The 27,056-nt window shown below is 40.4% G+C and overlaps 2 protein-coding genes across 4 annotated transcripts in view; both read right to left on the bottom strand.

Annotated features, from left to right (window-relative positions):
• Positions 1–2,242: 2,242 nt before the first annotated feature.
• Positions 2,243–21,665, bottom strand: morc3a (MORC family CW-type zinc finger 3a). Its single transcript, XM_085384544.1, has 18 exons — positions 21,610–21,665; positions 14,955–15,027; positions 14,381–14,513; positions 13,116–13,342; positions 11,902–12,058; positions 11,100–11,247; positions 9,065–9,199; positions 8,852–8,971; positions 8,655–8,752; positions 8,432–8,539; positions 8,213–8,341; positions 7,675–7,749; positions 7,531–7,570; positions 6,238–6,349; positions 6,061–6,157; positions 4,883–5,975; positions 3,871–4,061; positions 2,243–3,764 (listed from the first exon to the last, which is right to left on the bottom strand). Exons 1-18 carry the CDS (start codon positions 21,646–21,648, stop codon positions 3,614–3,616), a joined length of 3,126 nt encoding a protein of 1,041 aa, XP_085240670.1. The 5' UTR covers positions 21,649–21,665; the 3' UTR covers positions 2,243–3,613.
• A 2,621-nt stretch (positions 21,666–24,286) lies between these two features.
• dop1b (DOP1 leucine zipper like protein B) overlaps positions 24,287–27,056 on the bottom strand; it is a 35,887-nt gene continuing 33,117 nt past the window's right edge. For all 3 annotated transcript variants that reach the window (XM_085383693.1, XM_085383692.1, XM_085383691.1), the window contains 2 exons: positions 26,814–26,946; positions 24,287–25,330 (listed from right to left, as the gene is read on the bottom strand). In XM_085383693.1, the coding sequence (XP_085239819.1) occupies positions 25,073–25,330; positions 26,814–26,946 (391 nt within the window). In that variant the 3' untranslated portion in view covers positions 24,287–25,072. The remainder of the gene's footprint in view (positions 25,331–26,813; positions 26,947–27,056) is intronic.

The raw sequence follows: 27,056 nt of genomic DNA on the forward strand, positions 1-27,056 counted from the left end.
TAGTGACCCAAAAGGTTTCCGGACTTTTTTAGAGAATCAGTGAGAAGCATAAATCATTATTTCCATGTTTAAGCGTTAATCATTGGAATGAACTGAATAGCGTTTAGAAGATAAAATGCCTGTGTTCATGAGAAGCTGAGTACCACACTGGAGAGGAAACCGTGGGACGGTAGGCAGAAGGAAACACATGATTTTTGTGAAAACGGGGGGCAGATGTTAGAATTAAAAATGGCTAATTTGTTTTTGATGTCTTTTGTTAAAATGAGTGGTTTTAATAATTTTCAGACACACCTTGCAAATGTGCTTATACGGTAATGAGTTGGCACTCGGTCTTTTGAAGGTCATAAGCTTCGTTCGGCGTGATGGTCCGGACTGATAAAGTGTAGGAAATGCCTTGAGTGCAGAGGGCTAAATGCAAACACGCTTACACACACATAGGATATGATTGGAATGAGTCCCTGGGACATTCTGAATATTCTAAACCAGGGGTGCCCAATCCCGGTCCTCGAGAGCTACCGTCCTGCAGCTTTTAGATGCATCCTTGTTCCCACACACCCGAATCAATTGAATGGCTTGTTATCAGGCCTTTGCCAAACACGATGGCATGCTGAAGAGGTAATCAAACCATTTGATTCAGCTGTGTTGGAGTAGGGATGCATCTAAAAGCTGCAGGATAGTAGCTCTCGAGGACTGGGATTGGGCAGCCCTGTTCTAAACCAATTCTGAATCGCCAGAAGATCAGTAGATAACAACATTAGATTATTAGAGCTAGGAAGAGAGGTGTTTTGGTTTTCTGTCTCTTACAGAGGAAGGAACAGACACCAGACGAGGTCACAGATATACGAGGATCCCTCGCAGCAGAGACAGACACGGTGACTGCCGAGACACCAACTGGGTTCAAGTGTCATGGCATTTTGGGCTCCGATTAGTCACCTCAAAGGATGGATCCCATAAACACAGCAATAACCATGAAGGGGTTGGCGGAAATCCAGGAACACCAGACCAGCGAGGTTCAAGAGGCTCTTGGTCAAAAGGGGGACACGTTCCTGTTCCTTTTTCTGGGGGATACACAGGACACACAGGACCCGAGGATACACAGATCGTTGTTTGAAATCGGGGCAGAATAATCCCCTGATCTGTGCAATGACTGAAGGGTTGTCTAACCCCTGAGGTTGAAGAAAGAAGAGCAGAGGATCACCCAACTGGAAGACACTGGTAGCTGCAGCAATAAAATAAAGGCTAAAAGCTCCTCAGACAGAGGTTCTAGTCTGAGTACGTCTGAAGGGTATAAGGTAGCACCAAAATAAAGCTGTGGGAGAACTGGGGAGTGTCATCTGTACCTGCTACTGTTGTAATAATAGTTTTTCTTGCATCTGAACTGCGCAAACACAGAGGTCATCTCACATATGGTTCGCCCAACAGGGGGACAAAGGACCTCAGGAGTGAGAAGAAATGAACCCGGTCACACTGGATTACAGGGTGTAGGTGAGCTCTTTATTCTAAAGAGCTCAACAGGGGGACTGTGGGATTATAATATTATTTTATGCCATGTTAGACCCCTAATTAAAGATTGTGAATTATTATGTAGTTTTAGTTTGCATTATTCTCCTGAATTAGAAGAAGCTGATAACTATTGCATTTGTTAAATTGATTCGCATTACATTAGACTGCTGATTTATTGTGAATGAATGATATTGTTTTATGATGCATTATACTGCTGAGTTATAAGAAATACTGTTCGCAGAAAGTCATCGCCTTATTTGTCTGATTAGAAGAGAACAGAACATACTGGAGTTTTCTGCCCCATCTCAGCAGGAGCAGATAAACAGGGAGCCAAGGTCGTAGCTTAGGCACTGTGTGAGAGAAAGAATGTGAATGTTTAGGCTTTTATGAATAGGTGGAGGCACCAGAGGCTATAAGAGTTTGAGCAATGCTCCACCATTTTGAGATCTGATGCTGTCTGCGTACGGTGTCCATCTCCCACGCGTGTGATCATTAAAATCATCATTTGACTCAACCCGGCCGGACCAGTGTTGTTATTTTGGTTTTTCCTCTTGTATCCATCCCCAATATTTGAATCCGTAACAGTGGCTTAATAAAAATTAATTTGTAAATAGTGAGATACAAGTACTAGAAAAACAGACAATGTTCAAAGAAAAAGGGCAGTAATGATATCAGATTTTCACATCATTAATTATCATAGTAAAAATCCCGATGACAATGTCAAAAACAGCAATTAGACCATTATTTAAAATTATTTATTAAAAAATAGGTAGAACAAACTTTTATTACTGTGGTTGTTATTGACAGAATATTTAATTTTTAAATATCAGAGTTAGCAGCAGTGCACTGCAACTGTGAAACATTTAAGTCAAGTTAACTTAAAGAAAATAAAACCGCTAACAGTTTTGCAATGAGGATTTTAGTTAAATCCCGAGGATTAAAGTTGAAAATCGAGGACATTTTAGAAAAAAACCCCATTGTTTCCAAGCCTGTGATATGCAGGTTAAAGTACAACATGTAAAACCGTGTGGTTGATGCTTTTCTTTTTTTTCTGTAAAATGTCGTGGAAAATGGAAATGCGACTCCCACGCTGGTTATTTCATCACCTGAGAGTCGCTTCAAAAAATATTTTGAAATACAAAACAGATGTTTTTAAAACAAAATGATCCAGTTTAATTCATCAGTATATTCAGACCTGGAAGTTCATGCTGCGGCCACTGGTCAGACTGAGCTCTTTACCAAAGTGAAACTTGAATTATTGCCCAAAAGTGAAATGTAAAACCAGGGTGCCTAAGGTTAATGCCTTAATTGCCACCTACGCTGCCAAAACATTTGAGTTTGAAACAATCAACCAAAACTGAAGACCTTGCTCCTTGTGCCCCACATCACACACCTCATTATTATAATGAAACCGCTTGCAGCGATGACAAACTTCTGTGGCAGACTTGTGTTGTGATTTTGAGAAGACTACCAAAGTCTTATAGAGCTTATGACATAAGGACCTGATGCCTTTGCAGGTTGTTTTGACAAACTCATTTTTATTTTGCTCCTACACAGCCACACACACACATATATACACCTGTATGGCTGTGCGCTTTCCTCTCCTCTCCAAACCTCCCACCCCTCTTTTGGGACCGGACAGTTACTTAAATAGGGAAGTCATGGTTACCGTAATGGACCTGAGCTGTGCCGGCCACCCCTCCCCTGCAGCTAAGCCACAAACCACACCTCGCCGCAGAGCAGTAATCAACAAATATAAATAGGCAATATAAAAATATATTTGGTAAGACATGATAATACAAAATGTGCAACCTATTATTTAAAACAAAAACAAGAGAAAAATCAAACACAAAAGTATTAATAGCTGGCAAGACTACTGACAAACTGCTACTTCCTTGATTTTCTTGAGAAACTTGGGAGCAATTAATATCTACAGCTGTTCGTTTCTGTTTCATAAAAACCCCAAAAAGCTAGTTAAAGTAACCTAAAAATAAAAATCCGTAAGCATCTGTAACATACCTTAAATTAAGTTAATATCCCACTCACGGGTCTCCTTATGAAACATTTACAGGCGGAGCGCTAGTTAAATCCAGGATGTGACGACTTTTGTTTAATCATTTGTTGTGTCAGAATTGTTATTAGTGAGAAACTGGTCTAGGATCTCATCAATTACATTACACTCGAAATTCACTTGTGCCAGGTCCAGCGCAGGCACGTGGGAGAGAAGAAGGCGCCCGACGTTCTGCCGAAGCTCTACCAAACTAAGGGGAAACAGAAAGGAGAAAAACAGTGAGGCTGCTTTCATAAATTGCTTTATCAAAGAGGGCTACATCAAAACCACGAGGAGTGATCTCCCAGCAGTCCAACCTTCTGGATGCATCTGAGTTTGAATGTGTGCCAGAAACAGCTGCCCCTCCTTCCTCCTCTGGATGTGTCTGAATTGAAGATTCACTGGTTGTTGGAAGACTTTGTGCTTTTTCCCTTTGGTGCTCTAAGCTTAACTGGAGCTCTTCACACTGGGCTGCCAGGTTTGCCTTGTGCTCCTCCACAAGGTCCAGCTGGTGGTGCAGAGGGAGAGGGTAGGTACGAAGGTCAATATCAATCAAACGAAAGGAGAAATATATTTAAAAAGTGCATAACAGTGGGCAATTTGGGATATTTTCCCTTATACAGTTGGATTGACAAGTAGATGTAAGGTATACCTCATAGCATGTGCTTTTATCAGAACACATGACAACATCGGCCAGCTGCTGCCAGATATTAAATAAATAAATAGATAAATAAATATAAGGATTAACAAGAAGCACTCAGTAAGTGCAAACCTCCCCCAGGGCAGCGCTGAGGAGTATTTACTTTTACATACTGTTCCCTAAACAGCATGTTGCCAATACAAATATTAGCAGTAAGAATCATAGTTGTAACAGCTCTGTATACCATCATTTAGAATTAGAATTAGAATTAAACTTTATTGTCATTGCACATGCACAGGTACAGGGCAACGAAATGCAGTTTGCATCCATCCAGAAGTGCTTTAGTGATATAGATATATTACAATATATATTAGCAATAGTATAGATATGTAAGTATATTACAGAAATGGGTCTATTATGGTATGTTATAATGACCTTCAGATCAATCTATTTGACCTCTATACAGGTCAAATTTGACATGACCATTTCCAACTTTGTGTTTACAGACGGAGTGACATGCACGTTCCTACGTCAGCGCTACCAGAAGCATAAGCTAGGCAGAGGCAAAAAGCTTGTTTAGTTCAGTGCGTTTAAGACTCAAATTATTTCAACTGAATGTGAGAAAAGCTTTTTGTCATCACTTTTACTATTTTCTTTAAACAAAGACAGCCCTACACAGTGTCACTGACCCGTGAGCGCAGCTCTTCTGTCTCCTTCGTTCTTTGATCCAGTTTCCGGACTAGAGCGTCAACTTGCAGTGCGATCTCATCATCGTTTTCCACATTTTTGTCAGCACTCAGATTGGCCTTGGTATCAGATGCTGCTATTAAAGCCTCCTTCTCTTTAATCAGTTCACTGACTTTCTGTTTGGCCTTCTCGAACAGACTTTTGTAGTCCGTCTGCCATCCTGTTTCTTCTGTCTGGCTGGCTTGGTGACAACACTCCTTCTTTACGCTGACCGGTGCCATCTCCTTCAGTTTTTTCTCCAGGTCTTTCACTTGTGAGGTAAGTTTCTGGACCTGTTCTTTTAAAGAGTCTCTCTCCTGAGCGGTCTCCTGCATGAGCTCAAGCAGCTGGTCTTGTTGTTGCTGTACCTCAGAGATATTGGGGTAGGTAAGTGGACTATATTCGTTGTCACCGATATTTGAACAGGAAGGTCTAGGACTTCCTTCCCTTTCTAGATCATGGTTCACACCATTCTGCAAGGTCTTCTGTCCCTGATGTTCACTCTGACTGTCTCCACTGCTCTCCTGCTTAAATTTTCTTTGCTGAACGTTGCAGTTATCCATATTTGAGGTCTGTTCTTTACCACCCTTATTAATATCATCTTGCTTTTGGTCCTCGCCTTCTTGCTTCACAATAGGTGCTTCTGTCTGGGTAGTGGCGCTTGACAGCTGTGGAAGGGGCGCTGGGGAGGAACTGGTTTCCACAGCTGCAGACCCTGCAGAGCTTGCTCCTGCAGCATTCGTGTCTGAGGGGACATCCACAGCAGCATCATCGCTACACTCCAACAGCATGCTGACATTATTGTCACTTTGCTCTTCCTCTTTCTTCACTTTATTTAAATCGTAGAGGTTCTGTTTTGGCTTGGGGGTGCTAGCAGTCTCCAAGATGACAATTTCATCGTCGGTATCATCAGTATTACTATCGACATTCACAGAAGGAGAGCTCAGTGGGGTCACATCTACTGATGGGGCTGTTTCCGAGGTGCTCCTGTGGAAGCCATTTATCCGAGATCTTTTTGGTGTGTTCTGTGGAGTAACAGGCAGTTTCCTTTTTACTCTGCAGAGCACAAAAAACAGAGTTAACGCCCAATGTTACTGTCCCAAAACACATATTTAAGCTGCCAAACAACACAAAACCATACCTCAGGGTTGACAATGCGCCTGCTGACAATGCGCCTGCTGACAATGAGCATACACTAGTAATAACTGGAAAACCATCATTACGAGAAGGGCTGTAGGCTAAAGAGAAAGAATACAAATACATTTTAATTTCTCAAAGTGTTTTTCCCCACTCACACTCAAAGAGAAAAATTTCTCACCAGCTGAAGAAATGGTGGAAGACGTCAGCGGTGAGGATTCAGGCCTTGTAGCGCCCTCTTGTAATGAACAGCTCCTCAAAGTAGTGGGAGTGGAAGGGGATTGGTGGACAATCTGTCAATAAAAAAAAGACTGAACATTAATCATCATATTAGACTAAACTGAATCTAAATTTAGCACAAAAAGTAAAGAATCTTGTATTTGGCTGATTATTTTTTTGTTGTAACAATTTTTCTTGGCAATAAATCTTACACCGTTCCCTTAAATGGTACCATTTAAGCCCAAGTTGATCCCACAACTGTTCAGTCGGTTTGAGGTCAGGAATGGTTCGGTGCGAGACTGCGGAGATATGGGATTGCTACTGGTTTTATCTCGTCATCTCTCTGCACTGATGAGCCATTTTTTCCAGTGAGGGAGATGCCGCCTCATACTACCACACTGCCTCCACCTCCAAAAGTTCTTACCCAATCAGTGCTGCAATCAACATATCGTTCTCTGCATCTTCTCCACACTTTCACATGTTCAAGTTCCAGTGCACATGGGCACAAAAAGGCCTGATGGTGAACCACAGTCTTCTTGGCAGGCTTGTTGGCAGCCCAGTGAGACTGGAGATTGGCTATGTGCACTCTGCCTGGGTAGAAAGCTGTCGGCCATATCAGCTTGCAAACCGTGACTTTAAATCTGTAGAAGCCTGTCTAGAGTTCCTGAGGAAAAGTGGAGTTCTTGTGGTGTTATCTTCTTGGGATGCCTACTTCGTGGCTTACCTGTGAAATCCCCCATTATATGGAAACCGGCCCTCAATTTGGAAGAGGTGCTAGGTTTAGTTTTTTGCAGAACACCAGCTTGAAGCTGCCCTATAACACTGGCCTAGATAATAATAATAATAATAATAATAACAACAATAATATGATACTACTACTACTAATAATAATAATAGTAATAATGATAGACCAAACAAATATATAATTAGAGTTTGTGCTAAGTTTAGATTTGTTTAGTCTAATATGATGATTCTATCAATAGCACATTGCTGCTGGCCTCCAAAGTGATAAATGGGAAACACTGTTTGATGCAGCCGCCGTTCCAGGTCTCCCTGCCGCTCTCCGAGAGCCTCATTTTGTTTGGCAAGTTTAGACAGAGGCAACTGTTCTTCATGGGTTCAATACTCCACAAATGCGCACAGGATCACAAATAATTAAAATGACAAAATCCCTCAAAGTCATAGTAAGGCACTGCAGGTGCCCTTGCAGCAGAAAAAAAAGAAAAACGATTTACAGAAAATGACGCATCCTTACCATCTGTCTTTCCTTTTCCTGTTTCTTTTCCTCTCTCTCCCTGTAACAAATAAATCACACAGGTCACCTCTTTTATGATCAGTTAAGATTTTCGTTTAGATTTCTGTATAAATATTAATTTAAACTTCTGTCACTGTGACTCACTGCTGTTTGTAGGTCTTGCGATACGAAGGCTGATCATCATCAGAGTCTTCTTTTTCCTCGGCTACCTGGCAGCTCCTGTAAGTGCAATTGAGAACTGAAGTGAAAAGACTGGTAACCAGTGCTAGTCCCCCTCCCATAAGTAGATAAAGATTTTCTTTCCTGATTCATCTGTGTGTGTTTGTCCATTCAGAAAAACCAGTGTCACCATATAAGGAGGTAGTGACATAACCATGTAATAATTACCAGCAAATTTAGGTTCCTCAAACACTGGAATAAAATGGGGGTCGACTTTTTATTTGCCCTTTGCCATGGTATTTGCCGTGGCCATACTGGTATCAAAGCACCATTGATGAAGGCTTTATTTCTACTATTCACTTATATGTTTAACTCTGAGTAAACACACTCAGAGTTGATGGAAATAACTCTGATCAGGCCTTGTTGGAATCAAAACCGATGGTTAGTTTTGGTAATGGACTCAGAGATTGTTGAACCTGCTTTCTGGAACAGAATCATGGTAAACTGCCAAAAATCCAATTACCTGAACTGAGGATCAGGGTTCATTTGGCAGAACCATTTCTCTGGCAGCTTGTTGATGTCAATGCCATCAGGAAGTTTACGCCACTGCAGACAGCTATCACACTGCGCCCAGTTTTGATCTGGTCGCTTCCTAAAGACAAACCGGCATGGTTAAACACATATGCAAACACAAATTTGAATGAATGAAAACCTGATGCCAGTCGCTGCGAAGTGTACTAACTTGATATCTTCTGGTAGTATGGTGCTATTTGGATTTTCTTTCGTCTTTCTGTAGCGTATCTCTTTCCAGTACTCCTCCAATTTAATCCCCAAATTATTCATGGTTTTCCTGTGCCAAGAAAGTTTGCATCAGACAGACATCAGACTGTGCCTCACCCACCCAAACCTCATTATGACCTCAATCGAGCCTTCGAGGTGATAAATGTAATCAGGAATGCTATTACCTGTACTTGTCATTCTCCATAAAACTCTGTTTGTTGTGAGTGGGATCCAAAAAGTTACATTCTATGACCCCAATGACTCCAACACCGTTGTTGTTGGCCTGTAGGAAGCAACATTTTAGCAAATGATAACATCTACATCATTCTACATGTTAAAACACGTGATTAAAGAAAAACTCACTTAAACAGCAGAAACTGACCTTAAGCTGACAGCCGACACGTTCGTAAGCTTTAATGAGCCGGTTCTTGTGATACATCATTATGCCACACTGGTCTTTGCTTTTGGTGTTATACCCAAAAGTAATAGGAATTCTTTGGGTCTAGCATACAATTTAAGGAAAACGCAAAAAAACAGCAGAATAAACATATCACCAAAATTATACAGTTGTAGAAAAGCTGTGTAAAAAGGATACCGGTACTAGGAAAGTAGGCTTATAGTGATCCTTTCTGATCCAGGCCAGGCTCTTGGCGATGAGCTGAGATTTCACCTTTTGACCCCGAACTATGATCTGCATTCGAGGCTTCAGGTACAGAATGCTGGAAAATGCCTACACCCACCCACAGATGTCATTTTACTTATACAATCAGAAGAATCGTGAAAAAGAAAACAGGGTGGAGCTCATAAATTGGGGGAAATCTCTAAAAACCATGATTAAGAGTGACTATTTTACAGACCTCCTTAATGCAATATCTGCCTGTAATTTTTCAGCTTATAAAGTGTTTTCCATATATATATATATATATATATATATATATATATATATATATATATATATATATATATATGAGAGAGAGAGAGAGAGAGGGATCCATGCATTCATAGATTTTTAAAAAATCTTTTTATCTTTTATAATCACCTTTAAAGTGTTTGTGCCAATAACATCATGTACAGTAAAACAGGCATGGAGAACAGCACTGACTGGGAGAGGCTTTGAACAGATGACATACTCAGTTCAATTCAACATATAATACTTTAAGAATGCACAAGCATCTACCTATCATCTGTGATATAATTATGTAGAATTATAACGTATTGTTCATAAACAGGCAGCCTAACATTCATGAAACATTATTATATTAAAACACTCAAATTTGTCTCAGTGCCACACAGGCCTCAATGTGAGCTTGAAGCCAATTATAATTTTTAAGTTGTTTAATGTGTAGGTGCTCACAATAAACAGATTTTTAATGAAAGGCCCGGGACTTCGGTAGCATAAAAAAGTGGCTATTCTTTGTGCCCATGAGGATCAGTCACTCTTTTTACCATTATTTAGTAAAAGTTAGGTATCAGACTAACGCTTAAAGCTTTCACTTGAGTGAAGTAACTCACATTACTGCTACTGCTAAGTAATGTTAGCCAATTTTACAGCATATTTCATAAATCACTATGCCATAACTAACTACTGGGGCGATCGTGGCTCAGGAGTTGGCAGTTCGCCTTGTAATCGGAAGGTTGCTGGTTCGAGCCCCGGCTCTGACAGTCTTGTGTCATTGGGCAAGACACTTCACCCGTTACCTACTGGTGGTGGTCAGAGGGCCTGGTGGCACCAGTGTCCGGCAGCCTCGCCTCTGTCAGTGTGCCCCAGGGCGGCTGTGGCTACAATGTAGCTTGCCAGCACCAGTGTGTGAATGACTGAATGTAGTGTGAAGCGCTTTGGGGTCCATAGGAACTAAGTAAAGCGCAGTGCATTTCAGTCATTTCTTCAGCAAGGTTGATAGCTGGCAAAATAATAATAAAAGTTTCCAAAATTAGCATATTTTATTTACACATACTCAAAAATGATTTACTAGGACTCACCTGTCATGTGACTCAGTGTCATTTTCCATCAAACACTTATTTTATTTCTCTATCTGATAAGAAAACTATTCGGTCAGATAGTTATTTGTGGTGAATGAAATACAGTTTCAAGCACGTTTAAGCATCACATCTGAAATTCAAGCGCTTTTCAAACCTTGAAAAGACTATATTCAAGTATTTTCACCTGTACGAACCCTGCCTGAAGCATAACCCATCCTCTCTGAAACATGGTGGAGTTATGTCATGGGCATGTATGGCTGCCAGTGAAAACGAGCCACTACTGTTTACTGGTGAAGTGACTGCTGATAGAAGTACCAGGATGAACTGTGGAAGTATGCAAGGCTATACTCTCTGCTTCAAAAATATATTAATCTGAGCCTGGGGACTCAGATGGGGGACTGTATACAAATGGCTGCAATTCTTTAACAGTTAATGCAAAGCTTTTGTTTAATCCCACAAATCCCTCTGCTGTTTAATTTTACTGTGTAGGTGCACAGAGGTAAACTTACAAAAATTGTGTCACTGTCAAAAAAAAGCTGAACCTGTGGATCTAACCAGAAGTTGTAATTATGTTGAGGACAAAGAGGCTTTCTCTTTTAGCACCAAGTGCTAATGGTTTATTTCAGGGCATGCGCATTTATGCTGCTTACCCGAAGCGAGTACATGCTCTCAGGGATGTGTGACGTGATCTTGTCTGGACGCTGATTAGTGTCATTCTCTGCACTGTAAACCTCAGATGGAATTCGGATGTCGTACCGATCCTTCTCAAAATCAAACTCTGTTGTTCCAGTAGATGTCCTGACAAAAAAACAAAACAAGACACAGTTTATGTTATTGGTTATTAGTGCAAAAGACAGTTAGAATATAAGTGCAGAGAGGGAGGACTTTGTCATGCAATATTTCTTAGAACTATGTTTACAAAAAGTTAGAACCCTCTGGAAAATGTGAAACAAATTGAAAGGAAGGATTGCAAAAGACTAAATACTGAGTTGGGAAGGCATTTACCTCGCTCTAAAAAGCAGCGTGAATAAGTGGTTAACAGTTTAGGTATAGAGAAAAACCAATTAACTGAGTCATTAGGGCGTGCATGTTTTGAACTACTATTGGTATGAAAATCAGAAGAATTTTCTTTTTGGAAATCATGGATGCATCATCCTTGAGGTAAATGTAATGGTATGGAGTGCATTTCAACAAATGGTGTGCAGTTGACATCCAGTTAATTTGCCCTCTTTGTCGTGCAAAGAAAGCTTCCAGATCTGTAAACTATCATCTTTTTATCAGGCAAACAAGAAAGATGGTGATTTGATTCTTGTAGGAATGATGATAATCTGTTCATTTGTTTTATCTTATTGATCCAGTAATGAGAGGCTTTAACTAGCAGGCTTTAATTGCAACAGCATAGCCTCTGAAATCACATATGACCCTTTATTCCTGTGTGGACCACAGACAGACCTGCGGAGGTTCCAGATGATGATCCGTGTGCCAGTTTTCGACGTGGATCCCGGCAAACTAATTGCATGAATCTCTGAGAGTAGCTCTTCTTGTGTGCTGAAAGGGGAATACTGCAGAATGGCCTGTAGACTGGATTTCTGGTCCTCTCTTACACAGAGTAAAGGAGAAGTTAAGGACGGAAAACAAAGGAAAAAGGGAAGTATGACTTATGACAAAAGATGACAAAAAAATACCCTTCTCAATGACATTTACAGCTACAAACCTAGCACATCTCACATGCTAGGTTTGTAGCTCAGTTCAGATTTTCTCCTACTCCATTCTTCAAATAAATCAAATCCTACTTGATAACATTTAGCCCGACTCCACTCATACAATCATGTGAAGAAGAAGGTTTGTTCATGATGAGGTGCTGCTAATCGAATGAATTTGATTAAATGATGATTGACATGTTTGAACACTTCTAAAAAAGCAGAAGATTTGGCCCGTCTGAAGATTTCAGGTAACTTCACACAGTATCAGAACTATACAGAAAACAATTACTTTGTGTTATTGCTGCTAAAGATGTTTCTGCAACACATTTCTCCCTCTGAAAACGCTACGTCCAGAACAGAATCAACCTTTTGGGATCTACTTACCTGGATGACTGAGCGTGCATCAAGACACGTGTTTCTACAAGCTACTGAATTATGCATAAAGTGCTGGTGCACGGTGCCAGGCATCACAGTTCTGATTATTTCTCCTGAATTCTTTTCTATCAGACACTACCGGACCTCTGCTTTAATAGTCTGACTCTTGGGAACAATTCACAGTGCACAACCCTTTAAACATGGAGATAAAAACTCCAACAACAATAGTCCTGGTCAAGTCTTTGCTTTTCTACAGACCTCACTTGTAAACCAGTAGAACAGGACAACCACAGATCTAAATAAAATAAATACAACAGCAAGACTGGAAGCACTTCAGAGGTGTAAGAAAAGATGAAATCAGAGTTATAAAATTTTTGTTTTAGCAAAGTTGCAGGACTTTGTTATCACACCTTTTATCTAGTCTCTAATTTTGATTTATTTATGTTTTTTTTTAAAGGAATCTCTTTTTTCTCCCTTTTTTCTCTCTGAGATCTCTGGATTGCTCCTGTTCTTTTTCAGCTGACTTAATTTGATCCTGGAGTAATGAATACATAGTTGATGTATAATATTTCATTAGATAAAGGATATAGTTCTTGGAGTCGCTCTCTTCAAAGGAAACAATAGGTACAATTATTTGATCTGCACCAATCTTTTCCAGGTAAGTCTGGGAGAGCATCCCCACGCATAAGCTCCTCTTCGACTTGGAGAAGACAATAGCATCTTTGCCAAGACGCATGGAGCCAGACTTGAAGCCATTGCCATAGATTCCAATTGGATCTTTACCGTTCAGGGGCATCTTGTCACTGTATCCGAAGCTGAAGGAGAGAAAATGCAAATTTTTTTTTACCAGTTTTGCAAACCATAATTCTCCCTCTGAAGGGAAGCAGTATGCAATCAGTTCCATTTGTCTGACTGTCTGTTAGCAGTCTAGCATCCACAGTTTTCAAGATATCATGTTTAACTTTTGTCTGATGGCAGGTACCAAAAGCATCTCTAGGTGATTTAATTTTTGATTTAATTTAATATGGTCATGATCAAGGTCAAGGTCACACCAAATGTGGAAATCAGTTCAAATGCTATCTTACGCACAATTTATCATGGCTTCAATCTTCACAACAACATACTAGGCCTCGGAAGACATGAGCACCTTGGTTGGCTAAGCATTTGACCTTAACCTTCATTGTTAGCACCAAATTTGTAATGCGCCTTAACATTGGTTGCCAACCAAGAAGAAGAAGAAGCTGTGAGCCAGGAGGGAGGAGGTAGGTGAGTGAGTGAGTGATTCGTTCGCTCTATGATTCAGCACAGGAGGGAGGGGGTGAGCAGCTCAAATGTGCTGTTAGCATGTTAGCAGAGCGAAGCTACTGTGAACCGAGGAGCTATTTTCTTGATGTGAGCTTCTACTCAGGGTTTTTCCTTCCAGTTCAGAGCAGAATTTTTTTTTGTTAAGATACTGGATGTTGTGTTTTTCTCCACAATTTTAATTATAAGCTAGATACATTGCTGCTAACAGCAACAGGGATGAGTCAGTGAGTCAGTTGAGCTTGTGAATCATGATTCATGAGTCAGTAAAGTGATTCTCGAGTATTGAACGATTCGTTCATGATTCGCGCGTCACTACAAGAGACCATATCGAGTAACACATGATATGAAAAGGCATGGTGAGAGCTGTACAATACACTTTTAATTTCTTCAATACGACACCCAATGATGGCACAATGACACCATAAAATTCTGCAAACCACACACTCCATGAATTTATGTCAAAATCTCAAGGTTTTACAAAGATTTCAATCTTCTGAAATCTGACTTTCCACAAGTTTCAAAAAATGACACCGTAGTTGCATCTGTACCTGAGCATCTTATGCATTGTTTTATTGTCCAGCCCATTTCCATTATCCATGAAGCTGAGGCATTCTTCTCCTTTGACCACAGTTTTATCAATCCAGAACTGTTTGGCACTGACGTCTGGGTCGTAGGCATTGTCTGTCAAAAACAGTTTTAGGGAGCATTTAAAATCCAAATATGAACGCCAGAATTACAGTGTAGATGAGCAGCAGGGAGAGACTACTTTTTTTAACAGAGGACCTATGTTTCTGCTACATACAGTGTACATATTAAACAGACTCATAAAGTTAGATTCGTGCAGAAATATAGTGAAGATATATATATATATATATATATATATATATATCTTCACTATATATATATATCTTCACTATATATATATATATCTTCACTATTATATTACATATTATTGTTATTTATTGTATTTTTTTTTAACATGAAACAAGACATACAGTTCAATCAAGTAAATATTTGACTTTGTTATATAATCATCTGTCTGTGTCGTTACAGCTGTTGTTCTCAGAATTGGAAGTGAAATAGAAACCAACCTCGAAATACAATGAGATCACAGTGACTCACCAATCAGTTCAGCTATAGCGCTGAAGGGCCAGGTGTGGCTGGTGGAGTTGCTGTGCAGAAACTTGGGCGAAAGCTACAAGTGAAACAAATTCAATTTCACAAATTAGTTGCATTTTATATCACATCCACCACAACAAAGGGGCTTTACTGACTTTATTTATTTTTACTGCATGGAAAATATGCTCCATGTTTAAAACAAAGGTTTGATGTAATTTTGAAACCAAAACCTGGTCAGTTCAGCGCTGCACTGGTCAATTTAGTGAAAATACATGCAAATCTTTGCAGAAGAGATCAGACTTGTAATAGGGAAGAACAGTAAGGGGAAGGGTTTCCCACATGTAGCAACAGCACAGGAAATCCAGATAAAAATGTTTGTGTAAATTCTTATTAACACAAAAACTGAATCAGCTAATCACATGGCAGTAATTCAGCATGGTCAAAACAACCTGCTGAAGTTCAAACCAAACATCAGAATGAGAAAAAAAGGTGAGTGAAGGATTTGCTCTGTAAGCAAACTGGTGCGGGTGAAGGAAGGGTGGTAGACAGTCTCTGATGTGCTGAGACCGTATCTGCTCCAAAAACTTCATGACTACAGACGTGAGGGCTACAGGTCTGTAGTCATTGAGATCGGAATGATAGTGGAGACCTTCAGATTGGTGGGAATGGTGGCATGAGTCAGGGAGAGGTTGAGCACCCTTCTAAAGAAGGTGTTGAGGTCCTCTGCGAGTTTGAGGCTGCTGTCGGCAGTTGGGGGCTCTGGTCTTTCTAGTTGGTGAGAGATTGGGATGCCGCTCCACACCTGGCTGGGGGTTGTTATCAGTGAGGAAGCCCTCGATCCTCTTCTTATAAGCCTCCTTTGCCTGTTTAATACCCATCCTCTGGTTGGCACTGGCAGGTTGCACAAGGAAATGACCCTCAGCACGAAGGTTAAGTGACGAGTTCTGATCAGAGCCTGGATTTTACTTGTCATCCAAGGTTTTCAGTTAAGTTTTTGTCACTGTCACATTTTCTACACGGCAGTTAATGTAGAAAAGGACAGAGTGATTGAAGGTCTCCAGATCCTGCTGTTTAAAAATGGACCAGTTTGTCAGATTAAAACAGTCCTGTAGCTGGAGGAGAGCATCACCTGGCCATATGTTACTAACCACACGAACTTTGAAGCAGATGGGCTGAAGACCACACTGGGTGGCACTCCCCTCAGCTAAGAACATGCAAACTGAGGCTCCAGTTTGCTCAAATTAACCCAACAGCAGAATGGAAAAATGTTGCTTGTTCTAATGAGTCTCTGCTTGCTGGTGTAATGGTCAGGTCAGAAAACAACATGCCTTGTATCAAAAGTTCAGGGTGGTGGTAACAGTGTAATGGTGTGTGGGAAACTACCAACTGAGAACCGTTTAAACCTTACAACATAACTGAATACTGTTGCTGGCCATGTTCATCCCCTCATGACTACAGTGTACCCATTGTCTGATAGCTGCTTCTGGCAGGATAACGTAACATATCACAAAGCTCAGATCATCTCAAACTGGTTTCTTGAACATGGCAATGAGTTCACTGTGCATCTTTGCATATTGTTTTTAATGTGTTACATTTGTTTACCTTATTGCTTGGTATTGTCATTTTTTTCTCCACCACTGCAGAGCTTCAGCCAAGACTACAGATGACAATGTCTGGTATAACAGATCTATATCGTAACTGTTCAACACTTAGAAAGCTGATATTTATTTGGTCATAAACAGAATCAATTCAAGTAGGTGGAAATTATGCAAAGAAACTGTCTAAGGAGCTTGGAAAGAAAAGCGCCTGGACTTCTTTAAGTTGCTTGAAGACATTTCACCTGTCATCTGAGAAGCTTCTTCAGTTCTAGAGTCAAATGTTGGAGAGCTCCAGATTTAAGCCCTATGGGAGTGTCCCCCCAAGAGGGACACCGGACCCCTTAATGATCTACCTAATCACATGAGCCAAGGCGTGAAAATGGGTTTAACTAAAAATCAGCCCACATCAGCTCATTGTGAAATTTACCCCCACCCTATCATGTGATTTCTTGAGGTTGGATGTATATGGCAGACAGTTGGTTTCATAAACCACTGCCTCTGTTCAAAGATGGTCGCTCACAGTTGACATAGATGGCTTCTTTCACTCCTCTTTCAAACCATCTGTCTTCTCTGTCCAAAATGTGAACATTGGTGTCCTCGAAGGAGTGACCTTTGTCCTTTAGATGCAGAAGGACAGCCAAGTCTTGTCCTGTCTAGGTGGCTCTTCTATGTTGTGCCATGCTTTTATGAAGTGACTGTTCGGTCTGTCCAATGTAGAGGTCTGAGCATTCCCCCCTACACTGTACAGCCTATACTACGTTGTTAAGTTTGTGTTTAGTTCTGTCTTTGGGATGAACCAGTTTCTGTCTGAATGTGTGGACACACACTCTGACTGAAATGACTCTGACCTGGATGACTGAGAACCTTCACAGACATATGCAAAGAAGCTCCGCAGTCAAACAAAGGTGACCTAAACAACTTTAATCCCTTGTTTTGCTTTCACAAGTGTGATAACACGAGGGACACACTTACTACTAGGGCTGCCACGATTAGTCGTCTAGTCACGATTACGTCGACTATCAAAATCGTCGACAACTAATTTAATAGTCGACGCGTCATTTGAAGCTTTGTAAGATCCCAAAAGACGCAGGAATAAGTAGTAGGATTTAAGAGTGTAATAACGGACTGAAACAGAAGATGGCAGCACTGCATGTACAAGGATGCCAGCTGCCGTTAAACCCTGAAGAAGAAGCTGTGTCCCAGAATTCATAGCGCAGCCCAATTTAGTTTCCAACAATGGCGGCAGCTAGTTAGTAGAGCAGGGCGATATGGCCAAAAATATTTATCACGATATATATTTGAAAATTTGCGATAACGATATAACCGACGATATAATTGATGCGAGACAAAATACAACTCCACAACATTACTAGCGCAAAAAGACAACCTTCCATTTATTTTCACTTAAACAAGAAGCTGGTTTTTATGTACATTAAAGCTTTATAAAAATGTAACAGTGCAAATGCAAATTCCTTGCTGAAAGTTTAACCAAAAGGCATTTCCAGTAGAAATGGGCTGACATATCCTGAGCATAACCATGTATAATATCCACTGAAGTTAAAAAGAGGTGCTTTGCAACATTAAACTGCAGTGTGCAGTACGTATTTTTCGGACCATAAGGTGCACGGGATTATAAGGCACATTAAGCGAAACAAAGCAGTCAGATAAATCAAACTTTATTAAACTCATTCTTCTTGCTTCCTCCACTTCTGTACCATTGATTCATTAATGTTGAATTCTCTGGCAGCTGCTCTATTCCCATGTTGTTGCAGTACATTAATGACTAACCTCGTATTGTGGATGGATTATCTCAGTTGTTCTCCTGACTGAAGTTTGGTCCGTTTACAGTATCCTGCCATGCGATTGCATTTGTCTCTAACTATCAGGAACCTTAACGTTAACTTTTATAAGTGGAAAAGTGTTAGTGTTCGTCCTCCAGCTTCACTGTTTATGTTATGCTAACATAGCTGTGTCGCTAGCGATCACGTAGCACATCATTATATACCAGCTAGCCCAACTTCAGTAACCCTACAAACGTCACTGCTGTTTAGTTTCCTGTCTTCATTTATGTTGGAAGTGATAGCAGAGCTGTACGTTTGAATTTTTTCAGAAATCTCTCCGTCAGAACGTGCTATATCATGCTTAGGTAACTAGCAAAACTAGCGAGCTAACTTCCGCTAGCTTCCTGCTAACTTCTAACTCCGTTAAATGTAATAAATTTTGTTTTCATGGATGCCTGGAAGTTAAACTTCATAGTTACACCTGGTAAAGCAGCAATGCTGATCGTTTTATTAAAGATGAAAGAATTTAAACAGTTTTTAACTCTCAGTGATGCTGCAGTGTTCGTTTGACCAGAAGCATACAGAGTTTAGGACCCAGATTACTCCCAGATTTAAGAGCATCTTAGTCCGACAAATACGACAATAACAACGGCTGCTTGCATGTTCTGCAAAAAAAAAGTGCTTTGTCGTGTATCTGACGGACAAACACCAAACCAGTTCCACATGACTGAAGTTGCACAATTTTTACAAACCAATTCTGGTTCATCTGTTTCACTCAACAATCGGCCATGTGCGTATGAAAACAAAGGCACTGCGCATGCGCGTTTTCCTCCCATTCTATCGCGATATTTCATTTTCCTATCGTTGCCTAACATTATACCGGTATTACCATGAACGGTATAATATGGCCCAGCTCTACTAGTTAGTTTTAATATTACTCTTATTATTCTTTCTGGGTCACAAAATAAATGTTTAACATATGTTCAGGCAAGAATGTAACTGTGTAAACCTCAAATATCTGCTCAGTTTATCAAGACATCACATATTTGCAAAAGCGCTCCGACGTTTTCGGAGATGTCTGTTACCCACCAGCTCGATAGCTAGCCAGGGTTCAAGCCTCACTAGAGCCCGTGAGAACACCGGACTCCCGTCAAATCGTTTTCAAACCCACCACCGTCTTTCGCTACTCAGGTTAAACATGATATATAAGTCACTTAGATAACTTAAAAGTGTTATTGTTTGGCTTTTTTCAGTGTTTTATTTGTTCCGGAGTAAATCGGTTTAGCTGAGATTAAAGTTAAAGTTTTCACACAGCTGAATAAATGTCAAGCAGACAACTGATTATCAGAAGTGTGAGATGCTCGAGAATATACTCCGGTGTCCCGTTGTATTTTATATAGCAAGGAGCAGACGGCTGAGTTTAATAAAGTCCACCGAAACAACCTGCAAATTTCATTTAAATTCAATAAACTTTAATATTTTTAGTTAGCACCTTAAACACTTCAAGCTGTAAGCTAATGATATAAAAGCAGATGCGTGCTGGTGCAATAAGCTGTACGTTTTACGTCCAATGGATGCATGATCTGATTAGTCGACTAATCGCAAAAATAATCGGTGACTAGTCGACTATCAAAATAATCGTTTGTGGCAGGCCTACTTACTACAGAGTAATAAACAAACAGGGGAAGACTTTAAGAGGGTGAATAGAGGGAAAATGTCTGTGAAGGTTCTCAGTCATCCAGGTCATCGTAGTCAAAGGAGCTTGCAAAGAAAAGCGTCTGGACTTCTTTAAGTTGCTTGAAGACGTTTCACCTCTCATCCGAGAAGCTTCTTCAGTTCTAAGGTCAAATGGTGGAGAGCCCCAGATATAAACCTAGTGGGAGTAACCCCCCACAGAGGGACAAAAGGACCCCCTGATGATCCTCTAATCGCCTGAGCCAAGGTGTGAAACTGGGTGTGGGTCCCAATCAGCCAGAGTTTCGGGTGAGTTCATTGTGAAACCTGGCCCCACCTTATCATGCGAATTCCTGAGGTCAGATGGCCCAGGATGCGAGTGGGCGTTAAGGCGTCTGGGAAGGGATCTCAAAACTGGATTATAGATGGCAGAGAGTTGGTGTCGTAAACCCCCACCTCTGTTCAAAGATGGTCGCTCACAGTGGACATAGATGGCTTCTTTCACTCCTCTTTCAAACCATCTGTCCTCTCTGTCCAAAATGTGAACATTGGCATCCTCGAAAGAGTGTCCTTTATCCTTAAGATGCAGATGAACTCCTGTGGAGGTGGCTCTTCTGTGTTGTGCCATGCGCTTGTGAAGTGGCTGTTTGGTCTCTCCAATGTAGAGGTCTGAGCATTCCTCGCTGCACTGTACAGCATACACCACATTGTTAAGTTGGTGTATGCTGTACAGTGCATGGTGGTGGTTTACGACACCAACTCTCTGCCATCTATAATCCAGTTTTGAGATCCCTTCCCAGACGCCTTAACGCCCACTCACATCCTGGGCCATCTGACCTCAGGAATTCGCATGATAAGGTGGGGCCAGGTTTCACAATGAACTCACCCGAAACTCTGGCTGATTGGGACCCACACCCAGTTTCACACCTTGGCTCAGGCGATTAGAGGATCATCAGGGGGTCCTTTTGTCCCTCTGTGGGGGGATACTCCCACTAGGTTTATATCTGGGGCTCTCCACCATTTGACCTTAGAACTGAAGAAGCTTCTCGGATGAGAGGTGAAACGTCTTCAAGCAACTTAAAGAAGTCCAGACGCTTTTCTTTGCAAGCTCCTTTGAATAGAGGGAAAACATTATACAAGTGCATTAAATCTTATGCAAAAGCCATTTAACCTCCTACCAAATATAGATATAGAGAATACACTGGTCCTGGCTCTGTGTCGACCTGGAACAAGACGAGACAGGCCATTGTAACCAGTATGTTAGTGGGCTGTAAAACCAGCCGTGAGTCAGGAAAACGAAACTTATCCACTAGCCTGAATTCACAGCGCAACCGGACCTAATTTCTGAGTAATCAATACTGCTGTTAACGATGACAGTACTCTTTGGCAGTTGTAAATATAAACTGACTGGTAACTACATGGGAGTCCCACAGACCTCGGTACCAACAGCCAATACAGCTTTGACCACAGCGGGTGTGCTGTATGGACTGAATTAACCTCACTGAACCCAGACGCAAATTCTTACTGTTGTTTCAATTGTTCACACATTTAGTCCACCAATAAATAGGACAAAACTCCCCAAACAAATAAGTAAACTCCTCTCACCGTGCTTAACGGAACACCGTGGTCCATCTGCGTCGCCATCTTTCTCTGTAGACCGATTGCTGTGGGCGGGGTTAGGTCCAAGCATCCGGTCGGCCAAAACACTCGAGTTACACAAAAATTAAACAGAGAACTTTTAAGTTAATTAAAATCGCCCTTGCTTATGTTTTATGTTAATATCAATATCCATACCTCATATGTAAGGATTTATTTGTGCATTGCACGCTGTCTGGAACACATCCGGCTTGACGTTCCAAAATAAAAGCGTGCCGACAGTGACGTACCTTGAAATTAATTTTAGTGTTACGGAATGTGATACACGTGCCAGTGTTGTTGTGCCAGTGCAAGTGATGAAAAGTGCAAGTGAGAAAAAGGGGATTATTCGTATTTAAACTGGGGGATGTGGCCAACAGGGTGGCAGAGATTTTAACAAATATAACATAGTTCTATAAGGATATTTCAATGACGCAAAATATCTGGATTGGTTATAATGTAGGGGCAATAGCACAGAGACATAAATGATATTTAAAAAACAGTTCATTTCTTTATTTTATAAAGGAAATAATTAAATACATGGATTAATCTTTAAGGCTTCAGAGAATAGATGGAAGGTATTTTCTTGGATTTACAAAGTTTTTGAAAAAAAACCATCTATTTTCTCACAACACCATATCCTGTTTTATCTAAGACATGAAAACATCAGAAACAATTATTTAAAACATATTCCGATCTATTGAAAGCGGGCATGCCGAGCCCCCGGGGCAGACCCAGGACACGCTGGAGATATTATATCTCTCGGCTGGCCTGGGAACGCCTTGGTGTTCCCCCGGACAAGCTGGAGGAGGTGGGAGAGGGAGGTCTGGGCTTCTCTGCTTGGACTGCTGCCCCCGCGACCCGGATAAGCGGAAGAAAATTGATGGATGGATGGATGAAAGTGGAAATGAAAATAATTGTCTATTATCATTCTGATTTTTATGTAATCATGCGTAAAAAAATGCTATAACCTAAAAAAAATAATCACATCAAGAATGTAAAATTATAGATATATAAATTCAACACTAATTAAAACGAAAACACAATTTTGTTATTGTAAGCTAGTCTGTATATTCAAATATGTGTTATGAAACCTCGCGTGTGCTGGATTTGCATGCGTTTCCCACACTCACTGAAACAGGAGCTCAGGTGCCTTTGTAATTTATGACTTCCCCATCCCTTTCTTTGATCTCGTTCTCAGTTAGTTCAGAATAAATGGATTTCAGCTTGTCTTTTTTTAAAAATGTACTTTGTGCATTAGAGGTAGGATCGTAATTTAATCTACTTTTCTAGTCCTACCGATCACTCAAAGTGCTTTCAACAAGTCAACAGCTTTAACTATACATACAGCACTCGATTTCACATTCACTGCTGATACAGAATCACTGACACCTGTCAGAATTTTGACCAGAAACGTCCTTGCTGTGAGATGTTAAATACTTTGATACCATGCCAACCTAATGAAGAGCATCTGTCCGTGTCAAGGAGTGTACAAAAATGCCTGAACAAATGTATGAAATTTTAAAATACTTCCTTTTTTCTGTAATGTGGTCACTTCACTTGATTTGTGGCTGCATGGGATTTGTTCATGGCTAACCCAATCAGAAGTTCTAAACTCAAATAGTTATTCTTCACATTATTTTCTTCATCAGTATGTCTTTGGACTTGATAGTTCAAAGACATACTGATGATTGGTCTGCAGGACAAACAGGATGTCTGGAAAGTACTGAAACCTCTCCAAATTATTGAGGTTAAAAACTCCATTCCAGTCAGCCACCACCTCTGCACTGAAACATTTAGTGTGTAATACTGTGGTAATCGCCGTTTATATGAAACAGTAAGATGTTCTCTTATATTGTGATTTGTCATTCGTTGTCACACCATTATGTAAGATGCTCGTTATAGTTTCATAATTAGCATCAAATTGAAAATGATGTGAATATATCCAAGTATTGCACGATTGTAACATTCTAAGGACGTTTATATAACACATAACTTTGTCAAAACAGGTTTTCCCCCTTATTTTTAGTCTTTATTAAGCTAGGACAGTGTCTCGACTGTTATAATTGCTGGTTTGATAACAGCCAGAGACATAAATGCTGTTAGCATTGTGTCAGGAAGAACATCTGGTGCAAAACCCAGGAGGCTCAAACATGTGGAGTTACCTGCTGTGCCAACCCCTTGCGACAATGGAACAGCTGAAAGTCACTTGTATTGAGTTGGACATGGAGGAAGACAGGAAAGCTGGGATGACACACAGTAAATGGGTAACCTACTCCATCTGGTGAGCTACACCAGCACACGGAGATAGTTTTACAAATGCAAAATAGACAACTAGAGGTTTGCAGTCAGTGTAAAACCTTACCAACTGGAATTTCCCCATAACCAATAATATTGGGCAAGCCTGTAACTTTAGAATCACAGCTCCATAAACTGTATTTTTAAATCTATTTGATCCATAATTCATATGCCTCTGGGCCACATCAGGTTATTGAGAAATAAATATGCATTACTGTCTCCCCTGCAGAGTTAAGGCTCCACAACAATTTCCCTCAATACAAACACGCCAAAACATGTAACTTTAAAGCTGTACAGCCAAATAAATAAATAAATACAGCACTCAATTTTAATGTTTAATTTATTCAATTTTATTTTTGCTAAATTAAAACCTGACCTGGTCTTTTAAACATTCAAAATAACTTAAACATTTAGCACTGTGGAAAAGGAGAAGACAATGGCCAGTTGTAAAAACTTTCAGTGAACAACTGCAAAGAAAGGCTAATTTCCCTTGAACACCAAAAATAGCAAAACCAGAGCTTATTTCCCTGTTATACACAAAGCACATTCAGTAACTTAACAGTAGAACTCTTAGCATAACTTATTATGAATTTTTACCAAGAGACATTTGGTCGTCACATTCTCTTGAGTCAGAGAGACCTGATTACAGCTGTACTACAGATTTAAGTTAACCAGTTATGCAAATGAACAATATTACTCATTAAGATCATTGAAAAGGGAACCTGCCTATTGGTGCAAAAGTTAAATAATCGTCACAGGAACAATCATTATTATTTTATGCATGCTTTATAAAAAAAACGTTGGTAACTTTACGTTGGTTTCCATTATTATAATTAATGGCAATTGTTTTTAGTCATAAAGCAAGCAGAAGATGTTAATGGGACAGTCTCATGTGAATTGCTCAGAAAGAAGAATTTTCCAATTATTTGTAATTATTTTCCATAAACAGTTAAGTACCATCATATCAGATACCAAAAAAAAGTCAGTTGTAAATAACATCCCTTTGTTTTCCAGTGAAATTAAAAAGCAAAATCTCAAAACATTTCCTTTTTTTTCCTAGTTCACAATACATCGTCATCAGTGATTCTGCCCGTTTTACATATTCAGCTTGCATGGCTGGTTCACGAAAGGCTTTCTAGCTCTCCATGGAGTCGAGGAACTCTTCTTCTGCGATGTGCTCCAGCCTCATCAGGACTGCGTGTGAACTGGCGGGTGGGTAGTCTGCAACAGGGAAGTAGGTTGCGGGATCGCTGGAGGTGGGAGGGCTCTGGAAGGAATGAAAAAGGGTGCGAAGGAAAGGCAACAGCTGGGTGATGGAGGAGAGGGAGCGCTGAGGGAGGAGGGGGAACTCCAAATGCTCAGTAGAAGTTTCCTCACTCAGCTCGTCCAGTGTCTGAAATCATGCAACAGGGCAGCATAATCAGAGTGAGATGACTGAACATTACAAATAGCTTCTATTAAACTATATTTTAAATTAAAATAGAGATAACATAAGAAGTTTAAGGTAAACCTCCCTGACATTTCCACTTTGATTGTGTGATTTTGATTTTCAACTCTGAGAAACTAATACACTAAATGTGAGACACTTTTAACTCCTGATGTATTCCTCTTACAACTGTTCCTTTCATGTTGTGTGTTATCTAACACAGCTCTCTATTTGAACTTTGTTCCTGATAAAAACTCCAATTCAAGAGTTACTTTGGCATCTGCACTCAAGACAGAACATCAAACGCCATCTAGGTGACCAAGCCCTTTGTCATTCATGCATATGCGTCACTGGCTAAAAAAGCGTTACTGGTCTGTTGGAAAAAAAAAAGCTACAAAGCAGGCCTGATATTTGTCACTAAAGCTACAGAATGTGGTGGTGCTGCTGCTGGAGTATAAAGACGCTCCGTCAAGAAGCTGATGCCCACCATCTGTTCATTAATGTTTAACAATGTGCTGCTGCTTGTGCTTTTACACTGTTCCACTCGAAATCATGTTGTACAAACAGCATTTACATCCAAGTTTGAGAGTTTTGAGACTGTGTGCTTATTCAAGAAACATACGAGACATTTCTGAATGGTTATTATGAAAATTATGGAAAAGTGGAGGTGTGAAAGACCACAAATATCTGAACTGTGAGGCCGTGATTGTGACCTGGTTTATGACTCGTGAAGCAGGGATCACACGTTCTACGTCGGCGAATCCGTTACGGTTTGCAAGGGTTCCACTATGACATAAATTTCGTCATCAGATGTGTGACCGTCTGTGTGCCTGCCTATTTTTTGTGTATTTACATTACAATGCACCAACTATGCATGCACCACAGACGCTGGACTTCAAAGAAGTAGAACAGGAATGACTACTCACCTGTCCATGTCTGCAACAGAGTATACATGGTGCATTCCTGAATAAGTCGAATGTCGGAAGCTTTATGTGGAACACACCCTCAACTTGGATTTCCCTCTTAGAAAGTCAGAGCAGACCAAAATACCCCGAGAACGTAAACAGCAGTAAAACTGTAAACTTTTATTCTGTGGTGCCAATGTTGTGTATTTTTGACTCACTCAATAAGCTATATGCAGAACACTAATCAGGCTCTATTTATGAATGTGATTTTTAAGCATACACAAATGCTGTGTTGTTAGTGATACCTGCACGGTTCCACCCTCCCAGAAACCAAAACAAATCCTGTTTTTCTCTAGCTATTTTCAGGAACATGCTAACGCAGAATGCAACATAATGCGGGCTTAAGCAGGTCTGCTTTCCTTGCATGCTGGAGGAAGATGATCATCTCGTCCCATTTTTTCTCCATTCTAGTGACCCTAATTATGAGTGTTTGACTTCAAAAAGTTCAAAACACTTGAATTTGGGGAAACATTGACTGTTCTTACCCCATAGCGTTGCTGTATTCCTTCTAGTACTCTCACAATGTGTGGTATGCATTCCTGTTCACCTTCTATCAGTGTATTTTCTGGACCAGTGTAGCGGTTTACATCCACCTCAGGGACAAATGCCCAGCGATACCTGTGTGATGAACAGATAATCATGCAAATGAGTCAAAAACAGACAAAATTAATAATTATTAGTCAATCTCACAAAATATCTAAGCATGCTTTAAAGTCCCTTTGACCCCA

The sequence above is a fragment of the Rhamphochromis longiceps genome, linkage group LG16 (genome assembly GCF_057381845.1).
Source record: "Rhamphochromis longiceps isolate RC_006_pf linkage group LG16, R_longiceps_female_GT1.1, whole genome shotgun sequence".
NCBI lineage: Eukaryota > Metazoa > Chordata > Actinopteri > Cichliformes > Cichlidae > Rhamphochromis > Rhamphochromis longiceps.